The sequence below is a fragment of the Musca vetustissima genome, unplaced genomic scaffold (assembly GCF_032173495.1).
Source record: "Musca vetustissima isolate MV318-11 ecotype Yass unplaced genomic scaffold, APGP_CSIRO_Mvet_v1 utg51661, whole genome shotgun sequence".
NCBI classification, from domain to species: Eukaryota; Metazoa; Arthropoda; class Insecta; order Diptera; family Muscidae; genus Musca; species Musca vetustissima.
This window is the reverse complement of record NW_026872654.1, coordinates 86737-110663: the sequence shown is the minus strand read 5'-3', so window position 1 is coordinate 110663 and position 23927 is coordinate 86737. Positions and strand designations below refer to the sequence as shown.

General features: G+C 37.7%; 2 protein-coding genes across 2 annotated transcripts; one reads left to right on the top strand and one right to left on the bottom strand.

The window, feature by feature from the left end:
• Positions 1-955: 955 nt before the first annotated feature.
• LOC133337144 (trypsin zeta-like) lies at positions 956-1441 on the bottom strand. The gene has a single exon (XM_061545434.1). The coding sequence runs from the start codon at positions 1439-1441 to the stop codon at positions 956-958; it is 486 nt and encodes a 161-aa protein (XP_061401418.1).
• Positions 1442-11702: 10261 nt separating this feature from the next.
• On the top strand, positions 11703-20151 carry LOC133337255 (carcinine transporter). The gene is made up of 8 exons (XM_061545530.1): positions 11703-11927; positions 15115-15288; positions 15498-15756; positions 18573-18939; positions 19003-19224; positions 19284-19503; positions 19627-19805; positions 19875-20151. Exons 1-8 carry the CDS (start codon positions 11829-11831, stop codon positions 20149-20151), a joined length of 1797 nt encoding a protein of 598 aa, XP_061401514.1. The 5' UTR covers positions 11703-11828.
• The last annotated feature ends 3776 nt before the right edge of the window (positions 20152-23927 follow it).

The window sequence follows — 23927 nt, the reverse complement described above, 5'->3', positions numbered from 1 at the left end:
CTTAGCTGTCCTTCTGAGTCGAGATCGAGAGAAGTACTTTTGGTAGGGAAGGTATCTGAAAGAACTTTTATGAGTGCTCAATCAAGGATACTGAAGAATTGTAGGTAAAAAGTCTTTCGAAAATTCTCAAGCAAATATATAAACTGAGTTTATAAGTTATAACGAGTGGCTTTAACTAAGGCTGAAGTAAGCTCAGTCGCTGCCAGGGTCAACCTAAGGACCCACAAACCTTAAGTAAAAACACGAGGTTGCAGTCGGATCTGGTAACAGTCGGATCGAAGGTGCTCGGTTAGCTGATGTTGGTTCGTTGCTGATCGGCTGGTTACACGAAGATACTCGAATAGCTGCTGTCAGTTCGTTGGAGATCGGCTAGCTGCTGTCGGTTCGTTGGAGATAGGATAGCTACAATCGGCTCGAAAATACTCGGCTGGCTACAGTCGGCTCGATGCTGCTCTGCTACCTGATGTCGGCTACTTATTGGTCTGCTGGTTCGGGTTTGGTTTAAATTTAGTGGTTATTAGTATGGAGCTAACTATGAAGGGGGGAGCTGGCAAAAAGCGAGGAGCTGTCAAAGAGCGGGGAGCTGGCTATGAGCGAGGAGCAAGCTATGAGCGGGGGAGCTAGATATTATAATGCGTGAAACTGTCACGTTACAAAGTTTTCTAATAAGAATACTACAGGATTCTACAGTAAGAGACCTTAATACTTCGGCAAAGATATGAAATTATGATTGTCTTTATAGGCGAGTTAGGGGAGTAGAACTGACGGACTTGAAGTTAAAGTATTGAAGCAGGGTGACTTTCTTATTATATTGTCTTGATCTGGACCAGATCCGTGGTATTTTATAATACTAGGTCGTTTTGGAATGGAAGCAGAGCGTCTTTATAAAAATGTTAAAGCATATCGACTTCTTGGATGTGACGAAGACAGGGTCCCTAGATGTACACAGGTACATCTACTCGCGCTTCAGAAAGTGCCCTTGTCGAAGGACCATTATCTGCTGATAATCCCAACCGGTAAGGGTTACCAAACGTCCATTGGCCGGACGTAAATGACATATTTTAATTGGTTTAAACAGAGGATAATAGAAGTCGAATACATCATTAATAATGATCACAGCAATATCATAATACACAGTCCAATCGGAGTAGGTGGCATGATGTACGCACTTTGGGGCAGTATAAGGCACAGTCGTCACAGTCGTCACTTTTTCTCCGGCTTTAATGCCCACCACACATTGGGCGCCAGTAATGACAGCACGTTTGAAATAGATGGTGCCGGCATATTTGTGTATATACACATCATTGGATGTGGACTTATAGCGTATCGATACCAAATAGTGATGTTTTACAATATCCACGTCACGGCCACCAACAATACGGGCTTGGGGTGCGGCACACACGACAGTGGCCAAGACCAATAATAAAATAGTCTTGAACATTATTGTCCATGGGCCTTCCTTCTTTTCCGACTAAACCGATGCCTTTGTGTTGCTTCTAATAATTAACAATGGATTTTTATCCTGTATAAAATGGGGGTATTGATGGGCTGGAATGTTACCTGGGAATTCCCGGTTTTTATACCCTTCAATACCGTGTGGTACAGGGTATTATGTCTTTGTACATATGTTTGTAACAGGCAAAAATAATCGAGATAGACCCATGGTTCCTTTTGAGAATATGCATAAAATCACTTCCTGAGTCGATTTATGCATGTCCGTGTGTCCGTCCGTCCGCCCAAGGACGAACCCTATTGAAATTGGGAAAAATCGGTTCAGATTTAGATATAGCTTCGATATATATTTTCGTCCGATTTAAGGTAAATGGTGTACCAAAGACCCTATAGGGGAGACTGGGGCACCTTCGGCACTTTTTTTTAGATCTCTATATCTCAGTACTTATTCAACATATATAACAACTTTATGGCTGATTACTGTCCTCTGACACTAAATTATAAAAAATAGTACCAAAAAGATATAAAAAATAGTATTAGTTAAAAAATTTTACAGTTTTGTAAAAAAAGTCAAATTCGCCGATGTGCCCCAACCCGGGGTAGCTTCGGCATTTGATGGGGCACATTCGGCACCATAGTCATAGCCGGGTAATTGTCATCGCTATCAGTCTGGTGGAAATTCTGATCCTCTTAAGGCTCGATTTGGTTTTAATACGCCACACAATGTTTGAATTATAGGGCTTTATTTTCTAGCAGCGGACGTTTACATCTCAAGGTCACACACACCATCAGAAATAGGGGTTTTCTATCGCATTTTCGTCAATACAAGCACGTTTGATCTCATATATGTATGCAATTTCGAACCATATTAAAGGATTAGTTTTAAAGACAAACTCAAAAACATTTTAAGGAAATAATATTGCAAATCTGTATATGGCCGAATGTGCCCCACTTTAAAATGCCGAATGTACCCCGAATATACTTTTTATAGTTTTTTTTAATTTTTTTGATCAATTTTGTAAAAACATTATATTTTTAAATATTTCTATAATAATACACATCGTAGTTAACCTCTTTTTAATAATATTGTCTTAAAAATTTCAAAAGTTTTATACACGAAATAGTTACGAAATGGAATTGAAATATTACAGAAACATCTATAAAAATACAAAAACCCATGTATCTAAATAAGCTTATTAGCTAGAAATTTCAAACTTTGTGTCATTTATTTATTTCGATACTCTATACCTATATATCGAAACTAGTGATGTACGGTGAGAGCTTCATATCGAAAACGCGATTGCCGAAGGTGCCCCGATGCCGAAGGTGCCCCAGTCTCCCCTATATCTTTCGATTTGTACGAAATTTGGCATAGAGTATTGAATTAGGTCCAGAATGATGTGAGCAAACTTTCGAGAAAATCGGATCAGATGTAGATATAGCTCCCATATATAGTTTCGTCCGATTTAAGGTAAATGGTGCACCACAGTCCCTATATATCATTCGATTTGCACGAAATTTGGCACAGAGTACTTAATTAGGTCCAGAATGATGTGAGCAAACTTTCGAGAAAATCGGATCAGATTTAGATATAGCTCCCATATATAGTTTCGTCCGATTTAAGGTAAATGGTGCACCACAGTCCCTATATATCTTTCGATTTGCACGAAATTTGGCACAGCGTGATGAATTAGGTCTAGAATGATGTGTGTTAAGTTTCCTGAAATCGGTTCAGATTTAGATATAGCTTCTATATCCAAATGAAAAATGTAGTATCGGCTGCAGAATGACATATTTATGTATCCAATTTCATTTTACTGGTCCTTTAAAAATGCGACGTCTGTTAGGATTCATCTGTTGGTGAAGGGTATCATATAGTCGGCCCCGTCCGACTTTACTACTTTCCTTACTGGTTTTTATTATAGTTTACTGTGTATTATCGTTGTAGGCCAAGAAATAAGTAATTCTTTAATAATAAAATAAGAAGATCTAGGGGAGTCTTAATAAATAGTAAAAGTCAGACATTATATTAGTCTATAGATTCTGAAGTATGTATACCTTATAAAATAGCTGAAGCCGAATACATTTTTTACAGACTAGATGAAGGTGGTGTGAATTTTCATAGACAGTTGGAAATTGACAGGGTTATTTGTAGATCAACAACAAAATTTTGTCATTACGCATCATCCCCATTTGGAACACCCTGTTCGTATTTTGATTTCTGTAAAGGATTGTCTTATTTATAATTTTAAATTAACTCTGAAAAATAAAGATTGGTGTCATTGTTGTTGTACAAGAATTTTGTGAACTTCAAAAGAACCAAAACCAACATCAACTAAATCTTGCGACTCACCAGCTCACCCACCAACAAGCCGGCGTTCTGGCTTCCACTAACTTCCAAAAAATAGTATACATATAGAACATTTATTATTTTATGGCCTTTTAATGATCAAGTGTCACAATGATCTGCTAGAACCCATTAATTTATCAGCAATAGAATGTTTGTTTGATCGATTATTGTAATACAACAGCAACAACAACAACTAAACAATTGGCGACCATGGTGGCCCAAGTGTAAGATAGGCCAAAAGAGAACAAAAAAAACCCCGCAATCGAAAAGTGACTGAGTGAGTAATTGGCTATTAAAATAACAAAATAGTAACTGTAACAACAACAACAAGAACAACAGCTAACGATAACAACAAAAATCTTGGACATGAACATGACACTTTAGGATAGTTAACTAACATCAAAGCCTTTAAGCCACAAAAATATTCACAATGACACCACACACTCTACGTAGCCACACTCAACGCTGGAGTAATACTAGAAGCAGGCTTCGTATCCGCTCCATTCTACAACGAACTACAACAACTTATGCAAAAATGTCCAAATAAGACGTTGACTTAGTTGCCGATAGATAAACTTTATGTTCACCCCAATTTGCTCTTGTCTCTTCGCTTGGTCTATTGGCTATCGTCAATGATCGTCTAGTGGTGTCCAGTCAGCCATCCAGCCTGCCAATGCCATGCGATCAGACATTCTGTTCGTTTTTTCTATTTTTTGTGTAACACTTTTTGGCCCTGAAAGCCATAAAGTCCATCCATGGCACTTTGTGCGCCGCATCATAAATTAATCAATGGCTGGCTGCTGGTGTTAAACACACAGAGACGGACAGACAGCCATAGAGAGAGAGGAACTAGCCACCACTGCCAGTGTCTCTGCAACATTTACTTCGTGTTTTTTTCTTGCAACACCAACGACGCGTCGATCGAATCAATGGCCAAAAAAGCGTAAATTTTTGTTAAATTTTGGAGGCTTGTTTTCTAGTGCTGGTTCAAAGTCAAATGCTATTTTTTGTGTTGTTTTTATTGTATCGATTTTCATATTGGCATTGTGTGCGAACAGAGTGAGTGTGTGAATTATTGATAAAGTGGCGCTGCCACATAAAATCACTTGATTGTATGCAATGGTGTTGCAGTCAATTGTTTATCAAATCCGTTCTAGAAAATTTACCATTTTGTAAGAAGGATCTGAATTGGCTACATCAAGAATATTCATGTTATATTGTTGTACCTTTCACAAGTATAATCCCGTAAGGAAAATAGTAAAGTCGTCTTTATGATACCCTTCACCACATTCAACAGGACCATTAACATGAAATTGGATGAACTAAAATATTTTATATTTATCTAAATGTGAACCGATTTAGATCAATTCATAAACATGTCATTATAGAGACGTTTGTTTATATAAATCAATTTAAATCAAATTATATAAATCAATTTAAAGCAAAACTCATTCGGACAACTCTTGATTAATTGGAGCTTAATTAACATGAAGTCTCTACAAAATTTCAAGTGAAAATCTCAAGAACTCTTGAAGATATAGCCGATTTATTGTGTCAGCATCAGGTGACGGCTGAAGGCCTTCTCATTTTTAAACGCGTTTTTCTCAAAAATTTTTTTTGACAAAAATGGCGTTTGGCACCATTTGCTTTAACTCAAAAACTAATATATCCAATCGGTTCCAAATTTTGCAACGTTTCTCTGGTTATAGCTAACTCAGTACGTTTTAAAGCCAATCGGTGATATTTTGGGTTCCTTATTTTTTAACTTGGTTCTTGGTAAAAAATCGGTTATTTTCAAAAATATATATTCAAGGTCCACCATTTTGTTAATTTTAGAGCGAAGTCAATAATCCTAGTTCCCACAGAACCATACATGTACTCTTTCTAACACCGTTGGAATTTTCGGAAAATCCGATGTTCCAGTGAGGAGTTATGATGCCCGCCATCAAAAATAAGGACTTTTTTTTAATTACAAAAAACAACAACAAAACAATAACAAAATTTTTTTGTAAATTATTTTTCTTCTCTTTTAAATCTTCAAATATATATGTGCAAAGGTTCAAACCTTAACAAGCATTGGTATTGATTTACCAGCCCATTGAAAATCTTGAAAAAGTAAAATCGAGAATGGGTGGGGTTCCCTTAAAGCAAATCTCAATCGGACATCTCTTGATTACTTGGAGCTCAATTAACATGAAGTCGGGCTATGTTTGCATTTCTACAAAACGCAGATACGTCATTCTTTGCTCATTTTTGTACTTTGTGCAAAATTTCGTATCAACCTGACAAAAATGAGGGGTTTGGTGCACCATTTGCTTTAAATCGGGGAAAAATATATATGAAAGCTATATCCAAATCCGAACCGATTTCAACGTTCAAGGTTATACTAACTTCAGTACGTTTTGAGTATATCGGCCATATTTTGGGTTCTTGGTGCATTATTTACTCCAAATCGGACAAAAATATATATGAGAGCTAAACTAACTTCAGGACATTTTATGCCCACAGGCCATATTGTGGGTCTTTGGTTCATTATTGACCTAAAATCGGTTGTGCGAAATTTTGTGCCAATCGGCCATATTTTGGAGCTGTGGTGGACCATTAACTGAAAATCGGACGAAACTATATATTGAAGCTATATCTAAATCTGAACCGATTTCAGCAAAACTTTCCGCACCGTAGGTTACACTAACTTCAGAACGTTCTGCAAAATTGTGTGCCAATCGGCCATATTTTGGAGCTTTGGTGCTCCATTTACTGAAGATCGGACGAAACTATATATGGGAGCTATATCTAAATCTGAAACGATTTCAGCGAAACTTTCCACTCCGTAGGTTACACTAACTTTAGTACGTTGTGCACAATTTTGTGCCAATCGGCCATATTTTGGAGCTGTGTTGGACCATCAAAAACTTTCCATAAAGTTGGTTATACTAACTTCAGAACGTTCTGCAAAATTTTGTGTCAATTGGCCATATTTTGGAGTTTTGGTGCCCCATTTACTGAAAATCGGACGAAACTATATATCTAAATCTGGACGGATTATACTAACTACAGTAGGTTATACTAACTACAGTACGTTGTCCAAAATTGTGTGTCAATAGGCCTTATTTTGGAGTTTTCGTGCCCTATTTACTCAAAATCGGACGAAACTATTCTTACTTTGTTTACAATTTAACATGGGCAGACAGACGGACGGACGGTGCATAAATCGACTTAGAAAGTGATTCCATGGATATTCTCAAAAGGAACCATGTGGATATGGATATTCTCAAAAGGAACATATGCACAAATACATAATACCCTGTACCACAGTGTGGTGAAGGGTATAAATAGACTCAATAGACCTAAAGAGTTGCTTCGCTTGGCCGAATTTGGTTTTCTCCGATGAGAAAACATCGTTATCCAGCAGTTTGCAATCAAACAAAATGATCGTGTTTACTTGCCAAAGAAGTCAGCTGAAAATTTGCACCTTCGGTTGGCCACCAGAACTCAAGCGCCGGCCATGGTGATGGTGTGGGCCGCCATAACAGCCGATGGTCGCTCTCCCCTCGTATTAATCAACCGTGGCAGAATAAATACCGAATACTATTGCAAAAATATTCTGGAGGGTGTCTTAAAGCCTTGGGCACGCAAACATTTTGGCCGCAGACCAGGGACATTCCAACAGGACTCAGCACCATCGCAGTCAGCACGCGCCAACCAAGAATGGTTACAAAATGAGGTTCCTCGCTTCATTTTCAGTGCACAATGGCCACCAAAATCTTCGGATACCAATCCGTTGGACTATTGTGTCTGGAGTATTTTGGAAAACAAGGTTGGCACTAAAAAATACCAAAGTGTCGATCACCTCAAGCAAGCACTTCGCCGGGAATGGGCCAAATTACCGCAGAACCACATTCGGGCAGCGTGTGACGGTTTCATTGGCCGTTTGAAGGCCATAATTCGTGCCAAAGGTGACCAATTCGAACAAATCTAAACTTATTCTAAAATTTGATGCTATTTCCGATAATTTTTGCTTTCATTCAATAAAATTAAAAAAATGTAAAAATTTTTTTTATCTCCCATAGTCTGAAAAATGAGCTGGACGCGAAAATTAGTTCCCTTTCAATAGCGCTATTTAATAATCAATGAAAATTATTCTATGCTCATTCCAAAATACAGACGCCATTACCATGTGAAAGAGTGCAGACCACTGTCGATTGAACTTTGGTGTGAAATTCTGGGGAAAAAATAAGCCGGTCAAATATTCGAAGAGTGAAAATTTATTTTCCAAACGCAACGAATATATTTAATCCTACGAGAACGTTGTCCTGAAAACACCTCGAAAATTTTGATCAAGAGTATAGGGTTTATTTCACTTTTGTACGGATAATATTACGATTGGGCGCCGCATTCTAAATACATAGTTAATTTGTACATTTTCCAAATTTTATATATGATATTACCTACGCTAATTTCTGTGCACCACACATGGACTGTCTATCGAATGCAGCCTTGAAAATTATGATATTGCAACTAAACAGGGTCACTGCGCACTGGAATTGAATCAACTCAAGCCCACTGCGCATAATGTCAAGTTCAACTGCGCACAAAAACCGAATTAAATTGGTCTATCTGAACTTAAACAAAAATATTTAATTAGATTAGTAACACCAATTTCGCTTTTTTGTTTTCGGATATCGAAATAGAAATTTAAATGTTCACATTTCGTCCAGGATGTAATATTGTCTCCACAAACGACTTTAGGAGGAAGACGTAGAATGAGTAAGGATTTACTTTTTTTGCTTTCGCATGCACCACATATAGACTGTCTATTAATGACGTATGTGAAAAATATGAATTTTTGTGCTTTGGCTTCTGATACCCATTGTAGGTGTTTCTAAACCCAAAGTCATTATGCGCAATATTAGAAGACCGAATTTGTCGGTCTTTCGGGTAGCCACAAAAAAGTCTAATCGTGTCAAATCGATCTCCGTGCTCACTTGATGCAACCATTCGAGGTATTTCGCGGCTAGGAAATATATCTTGCAATGAAGGCATATTGTGTGGTATGTAACATGTATCCGTTGTATTTCCATCACACATTCGGACCAAGCATCGTTTCCGGATGTAACGGACTGATTTTGGGTTCTGAGAATCATCAAGTATATTGAAGATTCTCAGAACCCCAAACACGACAATTTTCTTCAGTTTTACGATTATGAAATCCATAATCTCCGCCTTAAGCACGATATGTGGATTTCCATGCGTTGTGTGATAGTTTATCGATCCATTTCCGTCAATGTTAGTCTTCTAACTGATTAGAAAAACCAGTAAGGAAAGTAGTAAAGTGGGAAGGGTCCGACTATATGATACCCTTCACCACTATGGGTATATTAAACAGATGAATTTTAACAGACGTCTCATTTTTTTCCATTAACATGAAATTAAACATGTCATTCTGCAAATTTTGGTCAGATATATAGTTGAATGTTCCCTCGAAGGAACATACTCATGCCTTTCTCCAACCTATGATAAATTTTATTTCAGTCAGGCCGATCTAGAGTCGTCTGCGTACCATGGGACAAATTTATGGAAAACGATTTATAGCAAAATTGATACACGCTATTCTGTACGCCACACTGTTAAAAATTTAATCTCAATCAGACACCTGTTCGAAATACATACGGAAGCTATGGCTGTATCTGCACCAATTTCAAAAAAACGCAATGCAAAATTTCGTGCAAATCCAAGGATATATATATATATAAAGACTTTGATGCACCATTTACATAAAATCGGTCGAAAATATATATTGGAGCTATATCGAAATCCGAAAAAATTTCAGAGAATATAAATTAAGGACCGTAGTATCTAAAAACGTAAAGAATTTTAAAACATGATAAGTCGACTTAGCGTACTATGGTTCGGAGGCGTCGATATATGGGAGCTATATCTAAATCTGAACCGATTTTCACGAAATTTAACACACATCGTTCTAGACTTAATTAAGTACGCTTTGCCAAATTTCGTGCAAATCGAAGGACATATAGGGACTTTGGTTAACTGTTTACCTAAAATCGGATGAAAATGTATATGGGAGCTACATCTAAATCTGAACCGATTTTTCCTAATTTCAGTAGGGTTCGTTATTAGGCCAAATAAATGATCTGTGCCAAATTTCCTCCAATTCGGATAATAAATGCGACCTGTCCTTTACAATATAACATGGGAAAACGGAGAACATGCATAAATCGAAAAAGTGATTCTATGTAAATTCTCAAAAGGATTCTATGCATATTCTATCTCGTTTCCTTTTGCCTGTTACAAACATAATACCCTGTACCACAATGTGGTGCAAGGTGAAGGGTATAAAAACAGTTGAAATCCCATGTGAAATGGATAACCCTGTACTATATGTTATACATAATGAAATTCTTTCTAAATAAGTTGTTTTCTATATCATGCGTTTGTCAAGATAATTTCAGCAAACAATGAGGCCGATCTATGGTAAGCTCTGCAGCCAAATTTGAGCATACATACGTAAGTGAAACACAAAGTCAAATATTCAATACTACCAGAACACCGTTCAGACTTCAATAGATCATTTTTCTGAGGCGTCATAGATGTTGTCTGGGTTGCAAAATAACAAGATTTTGTTTAGATAATATTCATGTTCCACAAAAAATGCTTGCTCAGATTTTTGGCATGTTTCGTACTCATACGAAAGTATAAGAATAATATTTTTGAAATGCTGAATTCGTTAAACTGAGAAGACTATGGTTGGGCGCCATACCCTCAAGAGGCTGAAAGCATATTACGACCTTTTGATGGGTTTAGTTTTCTATAAGAAATTTGCTGATACTAATTAAGGTTTGCAGGGTAGTTGGGAACTGATTCTGATTTCTGCGGCCGATCATCAATGACGTTTTGATGATCCGTTTTAGGAGTTTTAATATGTTAATAACATAACGTGATTTTACCAGCATAAACCAAAATTACTATTACAAAGTCAACGATTAGTAATAATGATATCATTTGGGCGCCATTTTTAAGTAGAGCTGAATCCCTAATTTAATTTTAATAATTAATTAACGTGGACCAATGTACTATTGAACTCAAATGAAATATGGAACGAAATAAGCGACATAGTTTTATTGCGAAGCGAACTCAAAACGATCGAACCCTTTCTTGAACGAATTTGCCGAACTCTACATCTGAGAGGTGAAAATCTATATATGTAGCTGAGAAATAAAGGAGCTACAAGTGGACAATTTTTAGAAACAAAGCCCAATTCAGCGAAACTGTGCGTCAGGGGATTTTGTTGTAGGATAGCGCAATCCATTTTTCCTTGGGACATTTCTTTCTAATAATCTCCGAATAATAGATTTTTACAGTATTAAACTCATACATCCATATTAATTCTTTACTGCTTGCTCATAAGTCAGTGTTTACTTATAATTTTAAAATTTAAAATAACGGTCTTATATTCTCTAAATTAATGTCTTGTAGCCAGTATGGCACTACCTACCATTCCACTAAACAATTGGCAAGAAAGGGGTACGAATGCATTGCAGTTATCGGTCTTCCATGGTTAGACATTTTTTCTTCATTGACAACATACAACTGACAGCTAGCCGTGGTCGTGGTGGTCGTAATTTTCATCTGCAAGAATTTTCATTCGTACAAATATTTAAGTTAATCAAGCCAAACAAAATAATAATAAAATCTAAGGCAAAAAATGCCCATTGAAGACGACAGTGATTTTGAAGATGGATCAGAAGTTGATAGACCCAGCATTACACAAATTGCAAAGGCGACCACAGAAACCGAACAAGATGTAAGTTTAATACTTGGAAAGAAAATTAGGCTATAACCTTGCAAGTAAATGCGAATGAAATTCTTGCCTTTTTAGGAACAATTCGATTTGGATGATTTACTGCCCTCCATTGGGGAATTTGGTAAATATCAAAAATTATTGGTTTTTGGTATATGCCTGCCCGCTTGTATACCGTGTGGCTTTTGTGCTTTTAATCAACTATTTATGGCCGATACTCCAACGGATTATTGGTGCAGGGTACCCGAATTACTTAACATATCATCTGTGGAACAGAGAAAACATTTGGCATTACCACCAGATATGGTAAGTTGTGGGAATGATTCATGAAGATTTCCGAATTTTTTTTACATCTGAAAATTTTGGAAGCCATATTGTATTTGACATTGACATTGTCAGAGTGAAAGACTATCGATGCTTTGTAAGAAAGAGACAACGATAGGTGATTTGTTTACCTTTTTCAAACTCTAAATAAACAAACAAATGTGTAGTGTTTGTTTACATTCTCATTGTTTACATGAGATAGAGAGACAGGGAGAGAAAGAGAAGGAAATTATGAGAGCACGTGCTTAAAGATAAAGTGTTCATAAAATTCATTGTTCGGTTTAAAACACCACGGAGGCCCCCATATATTCTTGATCGGACTACAATTCTATGTCGATTTATATATTACAGATAGAGCTTTGATATTTTGCATATAAATTCTAGGTTGTAAAGTATTGAAAATTATGGGTTTCTGGTCACCGGCAGTGAGTTTTGAGTTTTTGAACCATGTTGTTCTATTTCGGGAAAATTTTGTAAAAATGAAAGTTGTTTTGAAGGGAAATGTTGGAGTATTCATTAGTCCATTCGTCCCAAAGTGAATCTTGAATTTTTGAAATAGCGTCATTTATTGGCCAATTTATATGTATTCGTTGCTTTAATACCGCTGAAACTGTCTGATACGATGGCGATTTTAGTAAACGCTTTCTCTTTTGCATACATTAGTGCTTGAAGAAAACCTAAAATTTCGGCTGTCATTGAGGGCAGTTTTTTGTTTGTGTAAAAAGATTCAATGGAGTTTGAGTTTACATGGAGGAATGCTGCTCCAGATGTGGGATCCAATACTGAACCATCGGTGAAAAAAATGTTGTACCATTGAAGTCGTAGTTTGTTTATTTTCTCATTGACCTAGTATCCGATTCTGACAGACGGACGGACATGCATAAATCGACTTAGAGAGTTATTCTATGCATATTCTCAAAAGAAACCAAGGATGAACCCTATTAAAATTGGAGAAAATCGGTTCAGATTTAGATATAGCTCCCATATATATTTTCGTCCAATTTAAGGTAAATGATGCACCAAAGTCTCTATATATCTTTCGATTTGCACGAAATTTGGAACAGCGTACTAAATAAAGTCTAATATGATGTGTGCAAAGTTTCGTGACAATCTGTTCAGATTTAGATATAGCTCCCATATATATTTTCATCCGATTTAAGGTAAATGGTGTACCAAAATACCTATATATCTTGGAATTTGCACGAAATTTGCCACAGCGTACTAAATTGAGTCTAAAATGATGTGTGCAAAGTTTCGTGAAAATCGGTTCAGACTTAGATATAGCTCCCATATGTAGCTTCCCCTGATTTTAGGTAAATAGTCCAATGAAGTCCCTGAATCTTTTGATTCGCACGGATTTTTGCATAACGTACTGAATTAAGTCTACAATGATGTGTGCAAAGTTTCGTGACAATCTGTTCAGATTTAGATACATATGTATCATCCGATTTTAAGTAATTGGTGCACCAAAGTCCCTATATATCTTTCGATTTGCACAAAATTTGTCATAGTATACTGAATTAAGGCTAGAATGATGTGTGTTAAGTTTGGTGAAAATCGGTTCAGGTTTAGATATAGCTCCCATATATATTTTCGTCCGATTTTATGTAATTGGTGCACCAAAGTCCCTATATATCTTTCGATTTGCACGAATTTTGGTATAGGGTACTGAATTAAGTCTAGAAGGATGTTGCTAAGCTTCGTGAATATATATATATATATAAATGGATAAAATTAAATTAATGGATTAAATTAATCCTAGAGCCTTTCGAAGTAAACCATTTACACATGTTTTGATCCTTTTTTCCGATGTTTTTGTAAGATTGGATATGACAGCTGCGCCGTATTCTAGTTTTGCACGTGCGCACGCTTTGTTGAAGTGTAGTACTTTTGAAGGAGATACTCCGAATTTAGAACCACCTATAATACGGAGGCTTTATCGACATTTTTGACGGCATTGTCTACATGTATTTTAGGTGATCCACTGGATGCGATGTACACCTAAATACTTGATGCTGGTTGTTTGGCTGAGAGTGATTCAATTGATGGTGATGTCTAGTTTCCTTGGTCTTCTGCAAAAATGCATTGTACTTACTTTTTCCATGTTGAAACTTAAACTCAGATTTGCGCAGTTGGAACTGAAATGGTTTAGTTCCATTACTAATAAGTTCCTTGCTTGGAGATATGTTTTGTCATAGCATAATATAAAAAAATCGTCTGCAAATTGATACACTATAGCACCATCCGAAGATGTTTTGTGCAATTGAGCCGTGTACAAATTGAAAAGAATTGGACTGAGTCCACTGCCATGTGGCTATCCATTTTTAACAATTATTGAGTTTTTTTCCTAGTTCCAGTTTTCTATATTTCATTCCATCCACTATCCATTTTATTATATGAGTGTTTAAACCATTTTCGAACAGAATTCTGCCCAACTTGGAAATGTCGTTGTTGTCGAACGCTTTTTCAACGTCGACACATGCATCTACCACATGGTTTCCGAATTTTTTCAAGATTTGTATGGAGTTTATTACATCGTTGATGCAGGTCGTCGTAATTCTTCCGGGTCTGAAAGCATAAGACCGATGTGGTAAGATTTTGTTCGTTTCAATGAACTGTAGTATTTTATCTTTGATGGCACTCTCAATGATTTTTTGAGAGGTGGACATGAGTGCAATAGGTCTATAATTTTGTACCAATGCCGGGTCTTTTCCCCTTTCGGGGATGGTCGTGATTCTTATCCGTCTCCGTTCTTTGGGGAAGACAATGATGTCTATTTCAAGAATTCTTAACTACTAGGATTATAAAACATAAGTAGAGAAATGACATTTGCAACTGTCAATATTTACGGTTGTCACATTAACATATTTAATGTAGGGACATAACACCCCCCCAATATTCGGTAGTTTGGGCAAGAGTTGTAACTGAATTGGTTGCAGTTTGGTATTTTGGGTTATCATTAAGCTGCAAATATTTCTACTAAAAAATAACAAAGGGCTGTTAACGGATGATTCATCAATTCCACAGTTTCTTTAACTTTCATACAACTCTTAGAAATTCACCTTTAGAAAATATTCTGCCTATAAAGGAGGTCTTCAGTATGTAGAATATCTCTAAGAGATCTTCTGTTCTAAACAAATCCCATTAACCCATTCTCTTGACTTTACAGGATCACCATACCGGAGAACACAGCAAATGTTATCGATATGCCGTTAATTGGTTACAACTACTTGAAAATGCCACCATCAACGATTTGAAGCCTGATCTAACATGGCCAATTGAAAAATGTCCAGAGGGTTGGGAGTACAATACCACTGAAGTGTGGTCCTCAATTGTAATTGACGTATGGATGGGTCCACTACGAAATTTTGATAAAGTCATCCTAAACTAAGACTTTTTACTATTTCATCACATATAATATTTGAGTGTATCGTAGGTAATGCTAGTTTTCGAAATACTAATCATTTCATGGTCCATAATGATTGTATATTTGTATTCGATCGAAATCATAAGGTAATTTGATAATAATGTTTATAATTATATCCTCCGTAGTATGATCTCGTATGCGATAAGGATATTTATCCGACAATTGGTTTGGCTGCCCTCAATGTTGGTGGTCCCATTGGTGTGTATTTGTTTGGTTTGCTAAATGATCGTGCCGGTCGTCGTACATCGTATTTTGTTTGTTTGGCCACATTGCTCGTTGGTAGCCTCATTACATCGATAAGCAAGGATTTTTGGACCTGGGCTGGTAGTCGTGTCATTGTCGGACTCACCATACCGGCAGTATATCAAATTCCATTTATTATATGTGAGTATATATTTGAAAGTATATAATAATTTAACTATATAATTCACACGCTGGTAGTCCTTGAAAAAATATATTTTTTTTAATCAATGCCTGGAATAGTCCTTGAAAACATATTCTTTAAAAAACCCACGCCTTAGATAGTCCTTAAAAAACATTCTTTAAAAAATCCAAGCCTTGATTACTTACTTAGCTAGCTTGTGACAGAACATTCGTTCAATAAGCCGATCTTAAAAACCAGTAAGGAAAGTAGTAAAGTCGGACGGGGCCGACTATATGAAAACCTTCACCACTTTGGATATATTCAACTGATTAATTCTATCAGACGAATTCATATTGGATCCATTCTGCAACCTATACTAAATTTTTCATTTGGCCAGATATAGAGTTGCTTCATATAATCAATCAAAATTATGTAAATCTATTTAAAGCAAATATCAATCGGACACCCGTTGATTATTTGGATAAATAACTCATAAGCATTAGGAGTTTGGTGCATCATTTACTTAAAATCGGACGAAAATATATATATAGGAGCTATATCGAAATCTGAACCGATTTCCTCGAAATTTGACACATATTGTTGTAGACTTAATTCAGTACGCTGTGCCAAATTTCGTGCTAATCGAAAGATATTTAGGGACTTTGCTACACCATGTACCTTGTGCAAATATATATGGGAGCTATATCTTAATCTGAACCGATTTTCACTAAACTTAACGGACATCATTCTAGACATAATTCAGTACCCCATGCAAAATTCCGGGAAAATCGAAAGATATATAGGGACTTTGGTACACCATGTACCTTAAATCGGACGAAAATATATATGGGAGCTATATCTAAATCTGAACCGATTTTCACTAAACTTTACACACATCATTCTAGACTCCATCCAGTACGATATGCCAAATTTCATGCTAATCGAAAGATATATAGGGACTTTGGTACACCATTTACCTTAAATCGGACGAAAATATATATGGGAGGTATATCTAAATCTGAACCGATTTTCCCCATTTTCAATAGGGTTCATCCTTGGGCCAAATAAGTGAGCTATGTCAATTTTCATCCAATTCGGATCATAAATGCGACCTGTACTTTGTTTACAATTTAACATGCACAGACAGACACACGGACAGACGGGCGGACATGCACAAATCGACTTAGAAAGTGATTCTATGCATATTCTCAAAAGAAACCATGTGTCTATCTCGTTTCCTTTTGCCTGTTACAAACATATGCACAAATACATAATACCCTGTACCACAGTGTGGTGAAGGGTATAAAAAGATTTTCAGGCGCGTCGGTCTTTTGTGCAGTTTCTCCAATTTGAAAGATCATATTGGGCAATAATTTTCCATCTTATTCATGGCCTCCCCCTGCTGCGTGAACCATCAGCTGGTGCGCTTCTATATGCATTTTGGGCTGGGGCATCATCATCCATTCTCACAACATGACCTAGCCAACGTAATCGCTGCAGCTCAATACGTCTAACAATGCCGATATCCGAGAATAGTTGGTACAACTCATGGTTCATTCGACGGCGATATTCACCGTCAACGCAGATCGGCCCATAGATCTTTCGGAGAATTTTTCTCTCAAACACTTCTAGAGCTGCCTCATCTGCTTGCGTAAGTACCCACGCTTCAAATTCATATAACTGCACGGGTAATATCACCGTATTGTAGAGTATGAGTTTGGCCTAGCGGGAGGTGGCCTTCTTTTGAGTTGCTTACTCAGACCATAGTAACATCTGTTAGCCAACACTATCCTTCTCCGAATTTCTTAACAGATGTCATTAGTTTTAGTTATGGCGGACTCACTTTGCCAGACTCACTTTGGCAGACTCCTTCTCAATTTATTCAAATGTGGCTGTTACCGCTCTCAGTGTTCGACCCATTATGTTGATGTCATCGGCGTAAACGAGTAACATGTGTTGTTTGGTGTACAGAGTGCCATTTCTGTTTACTTTTGCCTCTCGTATGACCTTTTCCAGCAGGATGTTAAAAAGGTCACACGACAAACTGATACCTTGTCTGAATCCTCGTTCGGTTTTAAAGGGTTCCGGGAAGTTCTTTCCGACTTTAACTGCTGATCTTGTGCCAGTTAAAGTTATCTTGCATAGCCGAATTAATTTTGAAGGAATGCCAAACGCAGACATGGCTTTCAAAACCTCTGGATAGGGCTGTCGAATGCGGCTTTATAGTCGAGGAATAGGTGGAATGTATCGATTTGTTTTTCGTGAGTCTTTTCCAGGATTTGTAGCAGAGTGAAAATCTGGCCAATGGTGGATATGCCAGGTCTGAAACCGCATTGGTATGGTCCAATAATGTCATTCACCATTGGCTTCAGTCGTTCACACAGCACGCTGGATAGCACTTTATATGCGATTCAAAATGCTCCTTCCAGATCCTCAGCACGATGTCTGTATATGTCACCAGGTTTCCTTCTTCATCTCTACAGGAGGATGTGCCTGCTCCAAAGCTTCGGTTTGGTGTTTTACCCGTTGGTAGAAATTTCGGACTTCATTCTGAATCCTGTACATCTTGATTTGCTCACGTTCACGTTTTTCTTGTTCTTACTTCTTTTTTCTGAAAATACGTTTCTCCTCTCTCCTTTTCTCCCGATAATTCTCCATCACATTACATGTTGTTACTCTCTGCAGGGTTCCCCTATACGCTGCGTTTTTCACATCTGCAGCATTACGACACTCCTGATAGTACCATGAGTTTCTTGATGGTGGTTTTTGTAACCCTTTAAAAAATCCATGCCTATTAATTATTAATTAAAAAATGTTTTCCGTCTTTTCATTGCAGCCCTGGAACTGGTCGGAGAAAGTTATCGCTCCTTCGTTACCGTCATGACCTGTACGTTTTATACCTCGGCCATTATGATATTATCGGTTGTAACATATCTGGAAAGGGATTGGGTCAAACTTTCTTATTACACATCCGTCCCGTTCTATGCCTACTTCCTGTATTTATTCATTATGCCAGAATCACCACGCTGGCTTCTAATGAGAGGACGTCTTGAGGAAGCTTTAAAGATTTTGGAAAATATGGCACGTGTTAATGGTCACGAATTTCCTCCCGTCATTAAAACAAAACTAGAAGCTCAAATCTCACGTGACAAACTGAAGGAGAAGAAAAAACATGTCAATGCTGGAGTTTCCGATTTGTGCAGGTGTGTGGGAAATGTTTGGAGAAAAGTGATACATATTTTTAACATTTTTTTTCTATTTTGCAGAACTCCTAATATGCGTCTGAAGACCCTTTTAATTACCCTCAGTTGGTTTGCCAATGAAACGGTATATTTGGGCCTGAGCTATTATGGCCCCTCGTTGGGTAGCAATCAGTATGTCAGCTTCTTTTTATCGGCCGCTGTTGAGATACCAAGCTATTTGGTATGTTGGTATCTGATGGATACATGGGGACGTCGTTGGCCTTTGTCGCTATCCATGATATTGGGGTAGGGTTATATGTCGGGAAATTGTATAAAATTTTTAATTTTGTGGGATCTCTTTCCAGAGGTGTAGCTTGTGTCATCACGGTAATGCTACCAGATGATGCCGTGGATGAGACCCTCTATTTGTATTTAATATCGAAGGCATTACTATCAGCCTCCTTTTTGATTATTTATCCATTTGCTGGCGAACTATATCCCACACAAGTTCGAGGTATTGGCATTGGGGTATCCAGTTATGTTGGTGGTCTGGGGCTAATTGTTATACCTTTCGTTACATATCTGGTAAGATTTAGATCGGAATATTTTTCAAGAATATTTTTTCAACGACTATCCAAGGCGTGGATTTTTTAAAGAATATTTCAAGCAGTCTGCCTCGAATTTTTAAAGCTATTTGCTATTTTTCAGGGCAAGGAGAATCTCAAACTCCCCTTGGTAATAATGGGTTTCATGTCAATGTTGGGTGGCATTACTGGATTACGTTTGCCCGAAACCTTGCATCATCGTTTGCCGCAAACCATCGAAGAGGGCGAAGAATTTGGCAAGGACTGGACTATTAAAAACTGTTGCAGCTGTAAGCCAGAGAGGTATGAAATAGTCCTAAAACCCTAAATTATTTTTTCCATTAACATATTTGTGATTTTCACTTATTTCAGTCAAGTCCTGTCATCACAACAGGCATCCTATGAAAATCTGGATGTCCTGGCATCAAATGCCGGTTCCGATGTGGAACTGGAAATGAAAACCTCATCAGGTTCTTCATCGAAGCGACATTCAGTTCGTTCTCGACCCAAATCAATAATCGATGAACGTACACCCCTAGATGTTAATCGCCCGACGCGACCCTCTATGCGACGTCTAGTACGTCAAATGAGTGTTATGGATACGCAACGGGCACAAGATGGAACTATGCAATTAACTCATTGGATATGAGTCGATGGAAAGGCAATTGCAAGTTCAACGAATACATCAGATGCGTATAAATATAAAATATCAGTATTGTATTCCTCAATTTCATGTTAAATGTAAAGTTGTGTAGTTTTAAGTCAGCCTGCCTTTGGGTGGCATCAATTTGTTGGCCAAATAAAAATGTTAATCGATCATAAATGTAGACAAATGAGGCTGGAATTATTTATTTAAGAATATAGTCAAAATTTCGACGAAATTAGGCCTAGAGAAGGCTCTTTGAAGAAAAATATTGATTTTCGCCATAGGTCTATGGGACGATGAATTTTTGGTTTAGATGGTTCGTTGCGTTGCTGTTCCAATCTGAAAGATCTGGATTAGAGTTGGGCAGTCAAGTTCACTCAGCGGATCGATATTTCTCGTTCTTTTTTAAAAAGGAAGTAGTTCCTTTGCTCCATATAGTTCCTTTACTCCATACAGTTCTTTTGCTAAATATAGTTCCGACTCCTACATAGTTCCTCTGAATCTCTCGCTTTCATTGTTCTTTTCGTTTTTTTTCATATAGTTCCTTTGCTCCATATAGTTCTTTTGAATCTCTCCCTTTAATCGTTCTTTTTTCGTTTTTTCCATATATAGATCCTTCCTTCGATCCATATAGTTCCTTTGCTCCATATAGTTCCTTCGCTTTTTATAGTTCCTTTGCTCACATAGTTCCGTGTTGATTTGCTAATAAATGTAAAAACTGAAAATTGTGCAAAAATGAAAAAAATGAAATGAAGCTAAAGAATAAAAATTGTTCTAAATTGCATCTAAATAGGAAAACAATTCAGCTCCTACGATTGATACTTCGTCTATAACCAGTTACCTCAAATTTATATGTTGGGTTTAAATTGAATTTAAAGCATCCGAACCTAGTGGCCCCAATTCTGAATGCAATGTAGCAACGAAAATTCAAATATTGTTGGGTTGGCGGACTAGACGGATATTCGTCATCTCAGGTATGTGGTAGATCGGAGTTATGAGGAGGGATCCTGCTACAGACCTTAGTGCAGCATTTTGGCAGAATTGAATGTTTTTCCATTGAGTAGCACATACACACTGAAGCCGCATAGCTCACCACAATCCGGTCTATTGTTTTTTAGGTTGTCAACTAAGTTTCTTTATCAGCTACCCAAGTACTGTCGGCTAGTGACTTCAGAATCTTATTATTGCCCCTGAACTTATCACAGATAGCAGTGGCTTGGCGTAAATGGCTTATAGAGAATATCGAATGTGGTTCCTAGAGCAATTAGTGTTCTGAATTATGGATCCCTCGACCTGCACATTCGAGGAGGATAATTTGTCAACGAAATATGAAATCAACTTATCATTGTTGGTCCATACGCCTCGAACTGAATTATCTCAATGCCATCCGAGGATGTGTAATAACGAAAAGTAGATGTGAAGCAGTTCCGGATATATCACTCTACCTAGAGCATATCCTTGTTTGACTCTAAGGTCTTTGACTTATAGTTTCTGATTTCCACGCAATACCGGCGTTTGTACATATAGTGTCATTTAGAGAGAAGTCCAATCATCCTTCGTTCCAGGATTCGAGAGGGAGTTAACCTTTGCCCAGAATTCACTCCACCCGGTGCCGATGTTGTAGCACTTCAGATGTTCTAACCACTTCTTCCGCTTATACTCGCCAACTATTCTTTTGCCTTCCTTCCACTACGTCTGCTAGGCGGTTTGTTATTCGATGCGGATGTTTAGAAAGCGGTTGCAACTGTGATGATTTCCAGGAAATGCATTTCTGTTACTCGCACATCTAAAGGATTGGGCAATTCTCTAAAGCGACGATGACCCCTGACCATTCCTCCAACTACTCTTATGGTACGACACAACCTCACAACGTTTGCTGGTCAGTTTGGTATTCGACTCGCATGTTTAGCAATCGGTTGCAACTGTGATGATATCTCGGAATTTTATTTCTGCAACTCGAACATCTGAAGGATTGGGCAGTACTCAATGACTCCTTGGTCATTGCCTTTGACCAGATTTTCAAATTAATCAATCGTCAATTCCTGAAAAAAATGAAAACACATCGACATATTCCACCTATTCGTCGACTATAAAGCTGCATTCGACAGCCAAATCCGCTCAGAGGTGTTTAAAGCAATGTCTGCGTTCGGCATTCCTGCGAAATTAATACGGTTATACAGGATACATTTTACTGGCACAAGGTCAGCAGTTAGAGGAAATGACCTCTCGGAGCCCTTCAAAACCGGTCGAGTAATCGGACAAGATGACAGTTTGTCGTGTGACATTTTTAACAACCTGCTGGAAAAGGTCATACGAGATGCAAATGTGAATAGAGATGGCACTCCGCCATAAATAAAACTAGTGACTTCAGTTTTGGAATTCGAAGAAGAATAGTCTTGGCTAACAGATGCAATTACGGTCTAAGTACGGTCAGTTTAAAAACAAGGCCACCCGCCAGACCTAACTCACACTCTACAAGACGCTGATACTACCCGTGCTGTTATAAGAATAAGATGAATTGTCGAATGAACCATGAATTGTATCATCTATATTGTCAGATGATCGAGCTGCAGAGACTATGTTGGCTAGGTTATGTTGTGAGAATGAATGAGGATGCCCCAGCACAAAAAGGCATATAAAAACGATGGCATGGTTCACGCATGCCTCAACATCGGCTATTTCCCAACAGCCTGGAAGGAAGCACTAGTTGTGTCAATACCAAAACCTGGAGCAGATGCCAGCCTGCGTGGAAGCTACAGACCAATTTCCCTGTTATCGCCCTTTGGGAAATTGTTTGAGCACTTCCTGCTACGACGCATCAAACGGGTTATTGATGAAAGGAGGATTCATAGAGACTGTCAGTTTGGATTTCGGCCAAAGCACTCAACCGCATTCTCAACATATGTCACAGAAGGACTCAAGCTAAAAAAAGAACCATAGCTGTTGGCTAAGACTTTGCCAAAGCCTTCGATACAGTATAGCAACATGGCATGTTATATAAAATGCAATCGTTTGGCATCGATCTACAAACTTGCCGTATGGTGACAAGTTTCCTTAATGATCGAGTCTTAAGAGTACGAGTCGAGGACAAGCTCTCTTAGTAGCGTCAAGGCAGGGATACCACAAGTATCTCTGTTTGCACCAGTTCTGTACAACTTGTTCATCTGTGACATACCAGGACCACCTGAAGGAGGAATGCTGTTAACGTATGCTGATGATGTGCTATTGGCGTTGCAAGGACGCTTTGGTATCACCGTGGAAAAAAGACTGAACGTGAACATGGAAAACCTTCATAACTATTTCAATAAATGAAGTCTCAATCTCAAGCACTAGAATAGCTTTAAGTTTCGTAGTCTCCTTATTGTAAGCCATATGGCATAGGAGAATGTTTTTTTGTAGAACTGTAACCTGACTTAATTTTGTAAATAAATGGCAATTTTGAAATGAAAACCAGTAAGGAAAGTTGTAAAGTCGGACTGGGCCGACTATATGACACCCTTCACCACTTTGGGGTATATTCTACATATGTATCCTAACAGACGACGCATTTTTGTTATTTATCTATATCGATTTTCACGAAACTTAGAACACGTCATTCTAGCTTTAATTCAGTACGCAATGACAAATTTCGTGCAAATCGAATAATTTTCAGAGACTTTGGTGCACCAATTACCTAAAATCGGACGAAAATATATATGGGTGCTAAAACTAAATCTGAACCGATTTTCACGGAACTTAGCACACATTTTTTGGGCATAATTCAGTACGCTATGCCAAAA